Source organism: Cyrtonyx montezumae, unplaced genomic scaffold (assembly GCF_038088225.1).
Source record: "Cyrtonyx montezumae isolate F1298 unplaced genomic scaffold, pur_monq_1.0 scaffold_48, whole genome shotgun sequence".
NCBI lineage: Eukaryota > Metazoa > Chordata > Aves > Galliformes > Odontophoridae > Cyrtonyx > Cyrtonyx montezumae.
In genome coordinates this window covers 927,484-934,005 of record NW_027072054.1, presented here as the reverse complement: position 1 = coordinate 934,005, position 6,522 = coordinate 927,484, and the positions used below count along the sequence as shown (strand labels likewise).

Here is a 6,522-nt window from a genome sequence, read left to right as displayed (position 1 = left end):
TCGTGCTGGGGGTCTGTTATAGACCACCTAATCAGGATGAAGAGATAGATAAGGTGTTCTACAAGCAACTAGTAGATGTTGCACGATGGCCTGCACTTGTTCTCATGGGGGACTTCAACTTCCCTGATATATGCTGGAAATATAATACTGCGCAGAGGAAGCAGGCCATGAGATTTCTAGAGTGTGTGGAAGGTAGCTTCCTGACACAGCTGCTGCAAGAACCTACCAGGGATGTGCCCTGCTAGACCTGCTCGTCACTAACAGGGAAGGACTAGTAGGAGATGTGAAGGTTGGGGATTGTCTTGGCCAGAGTGACCATGAAATTGTAGAGTTTGTTATTCTTGGTGATGTCAAGAGGGTGACTAGCAAATCTGCTACCTTGGACTTCCGGAGGGCAGACTTTGACCTGTTCAGGACACTTGTGGCAAGGGTCCCTTGGGACTCGCTCCTGAGGGGTAAAGGGGTCCAGGAAGCCTGGATGCTCCTCAAGATGGAAATCTTAAAGGCACAGGAGCAGGCTGTCCCTGAGTCTCGAGTGTTGAGCAGGAGGGGAAGAAGGCCAGTGTGGATGAACTGGGAACTTTTGTTGAGACTCCAGAAGAAAAAGAGAGTCTGTGTCCTCTGGAAGATGGGACAGGCTACTTGGGGAGTCTACAGAGAGCTTGCCAAGATTTGCAGGCAGGAAGTTATAAATGCAAAAGCTCAGCTCGAACTTAGACTGGCTACTGCAGTAAAGGAGAGCAGAATATCCTTTTACAAATATATTAACAGTAAGAGAAAAACTAAGGAGAATTTCTCTCCTTTACTTGATGCGGCAGGGAATGTAACCACGGAGGATAAGCAAAAGGCTGAGGTTCTCAATGCCTTCTTCACATCTGTCTTTAATAGACAGAGCAGTTATCCTCATGGTACTTTTCGCCCTGACCTGGAAGTCTGGGATGGAGCCCATAATACACCCCCTGTGATACAAGCAGAGACGGTCAGAGACCTGCTCCTCCATCTGAACTGCCACACATCCCTGGGACCAGATGGGATCCACCCAAGGGTGCTGAGGGAGCTGGCAGAGGTGATTGCCAAGCCGCTTTCTACCATCTATCAGCATTCCTGGTGATCTGGAAGGTCCCACAAAATTGGAGGCTTGCCATTGTGACTCCCATCAACAAGAAAGTTTCTGGGAAGCACTTATAAGTGTGGGCTGTTCTGTTAGGATAAAGTAAGAATAATGTAATCAGACTGAGTTCACAGAGCTTCTTGTGGTTGTTTATTTCATTGTTATTTGTTTTTTATTTTTTTCAATATATTTTTACTGCAAGAAGTTAATGACTAGCCTTGAATTTCCACACCATTCTGCTGTGGTTTAACCCAGCTGGTGACTGAGCAACATACAACCATTCACACAATCCCTCCTCACTTCCCAGTAGGATGGGGGAGAGAATCAGAAAAGAAACAAGTAGAACATGTGGGTTGGGATAAATCTGGTACTAGCATAGAGAATAGGGAAAGGATTATATTTATGACTGTGTATATATACATATGAAGATAATTAACAAGGGATGCACAAGCAACTGCTCCCCACTCCCTGACCAATGCCTAGTTTGCCCCACAAACAGTGGAGTTTTCTGCCAACAAAGTTTGCTTTTCTCCCTTGGCAACTTGGGACTACCATAGAAAGGATCATTATGGAGGCAGAGGCTGGGATGCAGAAAACTCTTCCCATCCAGTCTGGCTTTGAACACTTCCAGGGATGGGAACTTCCCTGGGCAACTTGTTCCAGTGCCTCACCAAGCCTCACTTTGAAGAGCACCTTCCTTATATCTAATCCAAACATACCCTGTCTTCATTTAAAACCATTACCCTTTGTCCTCTCTCTGCATTCTCTGATATAGACCCTCCGCAGCTATCTTGCAGGCCCCATTTAGGTTCTGGAAGGCCTCACTGGAGCCTTCTCCTCACTTTGTGGCACCAGACACACAGACATTTGTCTCTAAATTAGATGCTTCAATTTATTTTAGTGTCCTTTCCTAGTAGAGGAGGCAGAGATGAGAAGAGGAGCAGTGTCCTCAGTTTCTTCAGGAAATGTCCCAAGGGTACGAAGTCTCTCTCTATGGAGGTGGACCTTGAACTATGTGCAGCTGCTTTGTCACCCTGATGTGAAGCAACAGTATCAAAAAGCTATCTGTTGGCCATACCAGGCCAGGCAGTATCTTGATGACATCTTTCATGCAGTTCCAGGGAGGAAATATATTTCTCTAAGAAGAGGTGCTGCCCAGCATTTCGGGCATTGAGTTCCCTGCACAATGGCTACAGCCCCTGAATCACGGGGTTGGAGGAATGGGAAAATGGGCCATCCACAAGAAAAAATACACTTTCCCAGTTCCTGCCAGCCTTTGGGAACATCTTTCTGTAAATCTCCTTTCCCAGCATAGCTCTACGCAAACCCAGTGGAACACTCCCATGAGAGTCTGTGGGAATGCTGACTTCCCACATACAGAAATGCACTCTTGAGGATATCATTTGTCAGGAATCCCATTCATATGATGTGCTCAGTGATCAAGGAGACCTGTATAAGGAGACACACAGCAATGCAGGGACTGATGGCCTTTGTCAGTGAGGAAATGTCCAGGAGTGACGGCCTCTACAGGGTGGAATAGTACCTAAAAATGAATGTCTGCAGTATGTACCAGTCTAGAATATCTAGAGGAGTGATGGAGATTCCCCAAGTAATTTCCACAAAAGTCAGTCATCTATACAACAACAGGAAAACAAACATGAATGGTCAGAATAAAGGATGCAGCAAATGTTTAATGAGCCTGAGGAAGGAAATGAAGTCACTCCAAGTGGAGGCTTTGAATGCAGCCAGCAGCAAGGGCAGACAAGAATCTATTCCCATTTCCTATGGCAGCATGGCCACAGAGTCCGATCTCCAAGCACAGGGTTTCAGGGAGATGAGGAGGTCATTCAGGAATAATTTTGGCAGATACTAACAGAGATCTCTAAAATGGAAAGACAATAATGGTATGAGGTAAGAAGAGTGAGTGAAACAGGGTATCAGTAGACTTCCTCGGTGCTGTCAGACAATCCAGGCTGGCCTGTACATGTCTGTCTTGCTGGGGAAAAACAGCCCCGCAACATTTGTTCTTCAGTCCAGTTTCATGTTCCTAAATTTCCTTGTCTGGGTGAGTGTACTGCATCTTTAGCAGGGGTTGCACCTTCTGCCACAGTAGCGGTTGGAAATGCAGGAGAGGTCGAGACCTCCAGAGTTGATGGGCACTCCCTCAGAGCTGAGGATGCTGCCAACAGCAGCGGAGGTGGAGGATCCCACGGCGGTGTTCTGCGGGAAGGAGCTGAGGATGGGTCCGGGCAGGGTCACCACCACGGGAGAGGGCTGGATGACGATGGTAGAGGGTTGGCACTGCCTGACACAGGGCTCATTGCAGCTGCTGGCCAGGGGGGTCGGGCCGCAGGGCCGGCATGGCACACACTGATCGTAGCAGGACATGTCTTGAGGATGCAGTTGCACCTAGCAGAGGAGGAGGAAGAGCAAACAAGGAATAAAACTATATTGAATTATGTGAAGCAGTCCATCACCACACTATGAGGGAATCAGTGCTCATGCAGTGCTGGGAGCTGAAGACCATTCACAAATGTACAAGGGATTCTTGCTTCCCTTTTGGTAGAGCCGAGTAACACCACTGATACCTACCCAGTTACTGCCTAGACGCTAGCCCGCAAGCCACCTCCTTACAGGCCCGGCCTTCACCCATGAGAAACATTCTCCCCACTTCTCTCTCTCATGACAAGTAGAGCCAGGCATGGAAAACAGCTAAAAGCAGCTGAGAGTTCCACTGAGCTCAGAACTCTGTTAGGAGAATGAAGAGCACAAGAAGGGGCTTCACACTCACCTGGATCCCAAGAAGAAGGAGGCAAGAGAAGTGAATGAGAAGGCAAGGAGCTGGCTTTGCTTTTATAATGGACTCCAGCTGCCCCACTTCCAGAGGCATCTCTTGCGGCAGTGATTATTTTCTGACAAGATCCTCTTGAATGCAAAACATCCCAGCTAATGATATGGTCTCTGTGTTGGTTTCCTGTGCTGCTACTTCTCACATCCTGATTTATTTCATTCCTCCCGAAAGGCATCTTTGGAGTGGCAGAAAGAAAGGCCCATGCGTTTCCAGGCAGTATGCATCAGCGTGGGCAGAGCATTCACCTCACGTGCTGAAAGAATCCAGCAGAGGGAAATGATGTCAGCCTGGATCACTCCTCAGGGATTCCTTGGGCCATTTCTTTCTTTTAATTTTGAGTAGCTGCAACAAAAAATCATTGATATTCGTATGGGCTTCTCAGGCCTCAAGGCAAGGCCCAATAGAGATGATTTCTCTCATCCAAGATCAATCACTTGATCTATTGTCTTCTGCATGGTTCCCTGGACACTTCTACTCTCTTTGCAGCCTCTCAGCATAATATAGAAATCCATTAGTACATTAGGGCATTGTCTTCACACAAATGCTTCTCAAAATCCCTGCTGAATTTTACCCCAGGGAGTCCTCAGCTGAGTGCACCCTCTGTCATGCTTATGCACGTGTTCCAATTTTGTTTCCTCTTGCCTGTAGTGGGTCTGGCTGGGGTGGAGTTAATCTTTCCCACACCAGTCTATGTTAGTGCTGTAGCTAGAACAGCATTGATATCCCACCCATGTTTTGTGCATTGCTCAGCAATGCTGGCACAAGAGCAAGGCTCTCTCCAGTCTCCTTGACAGCAGTAGGCTGAGGGTGAGCAAGAGGTGAGGAGGTGACAGATTCATGAGCATATTGTGAGAACAACTTGGGCTGATATAAGCTGAAGGACAGGAGGCTTATGTAAATGCAAGCTCAAGAACAAAATGCGGAGGCTGCAAAGCCTCTGCTGACTCATACCCAGGCTGAAACCTTGGGCCAAAGTGGCATCGAACCATAGGAACACGGCTCTGGTTGTTGCTGTGTCATGGGAGGATGGTTAGACTCTATAACAAAGTGGGGAAGAGTCCTTTGGTCATCAGCTGTCAGTGTAGTGCGTACAGTTCCAGAGTGCAAACCTTCTCCTAGAGATTTGTATATCTGGGCTCAGAGGAAGGTTAAAGAGAGCACAGCCAAGGACAGCCCCCTTCTGCTGGGTGACTGTGGAGATGCTGTTCCAGAGAGCTGCATGGCAAGACCTGACACTCATAGCATGACCTGTAAGAAGGGGGTTTCCAACCCAAGGGTAACTAGAAGTTATAGTAGTCAGATTGTGGCATTCTATAATATACCCAAACATGGAGTTATATTCTTCAAGGAATTGATAGTAGCAACTTAGAAGTAGTAAAAAGGCATTTTGAGATTTTAAAATTCAGAAACATAGCAACGACTATAGATTGATACTGATGTGTTTAACAAAATTCTCAGTAAGAAAATGGACTAACAATACTTACAGACTACAAACTTGCCAATCTTTTGAATAAAAACAATAATATTACAGGTTATGTATATCTACATGTATTCAGAATACACTGGAGACTCAAAGTGATCCCAGAAGTTCAGACCGACATGAAGGGGGTCCTGTTAAGAAACTGACTTCAGAGCGACTGACTTCAAAAGCAGCAATAAACTGATCACAGAAGAGATCAACCAGCCCAGGAATGAGACCAGAAGGGAATCACGGGAATCAACAGAGTCTTACTTTGAAACTTATCTCCATGATGAGCAGTGGATTGTCACAGGGTTCAGGAATTGATATCACAGCATGGCAGAGTTAACGTAACATTGCAGTGAAGTTTTGTCCCCTTTAGGGAGAAAAAATGGGGAAAAGAAAGAAGCAAACAAACAGTAGAGAGATAGGAGCACGTGCAGCATTGCAAGTTGGTAGGGTGGGGGTTGGGGCATCTCAATTTTGCACAAAGTTCAAGCACTTTTTCTATCACTGATGCATAAGTGGGCATAGGACATCACTGTCATTCAGGTATCCAATAGATTCTGTCCATGTCTGTCTTCCGGGTCCTACAGCTGTGAGGGGAGGGGAGGGGAGGGGAGGGGAGGGGAGGGGAGGGGAGGGGAGGGGAGGGGAGGGGAGGGGAGGGGAGGGGAGGGGAGGGGAGGGGAGGGGAGGGGAGGGGAGGGGAGGGGAGGGGAGGGGAGGGGAGGGGAGGGGAGGGGAGGGGAGGGGAGGGGAGGTGTAAAAAGAAAGCTAAGGAGACTGTATGTCCATGGGACCCTGAGAAAAGGGCTGTAATGAGAAGTAAATGTCTAGCGTAATTAATACTTTTTGTTCCTTTTTTTCTTTATCAGCCTTATAGTCAGAACTCCAACGTCTATGAGTAACTTTCATAAAACCCATGGAAATTATGTATTACACGCCATAAAGGAAGAAAACCTTGAGGAGAGCTTAATCCTGACAGACATACTTGTGTTCTTGAGAAGGGTTTGGACACATCCAAGGGCATTTGGTTGGATGATGTCATTGATCCACACAATCATTGGTAGAGAGCCTCCACAAAAACACTCCCGGCAG

The 6,522-nt window shown here is 47.0% G+C and overlaps 1 protein-coding gene across 1 annotated transcript; it reads right to left on the bottom strand.

Moving 5' to 3' along the window:
• Window positions 1-2,987: 2,987 nt before the first annotated feature.
• On the bottom strand, window positions 2,988-4,022 carry LOC136055764 (feather keratin Cos1-2-like). The gene is made up of 2 exons (XM_065747642.1): window positions 3,903-4,022; window positions 2,988-3,520 (listed from the first exon to the last, which is right to left on the bottom strand). Exons 1-2 carry the CDS (start codon window positions 3,999-4,001, stop codon window positions 3,194-3,196), a joined length of 426 nt encoding a protein of 141 aa, XP_065603714.1. The 5' UTR covers window positions 4,002-4,022; the 3' UTR covers window positions 2,988-3,193.
• Window positions 4,023-6,522: the final 2,500 nt, after the last annotated feature.

Excerpts from the sequence above, each read along its gene's own strand:
- LOC136055764 (XM_065747642.1), bottom strand. The coding sequence starts at position 4,001 with ATGCCTCTGGAAGTGGGGCAGCTGGAGTCCATTATAAAAGCAAAGCCA. Across the intron at positions 3,521-3,902 it reads TCCTTCTTCTTGGGATCCAG|GTGCAACTGCATCCTCAAGA; the intron begins GTGAGTGTGAAG and ends CTCCTCTGCTAG.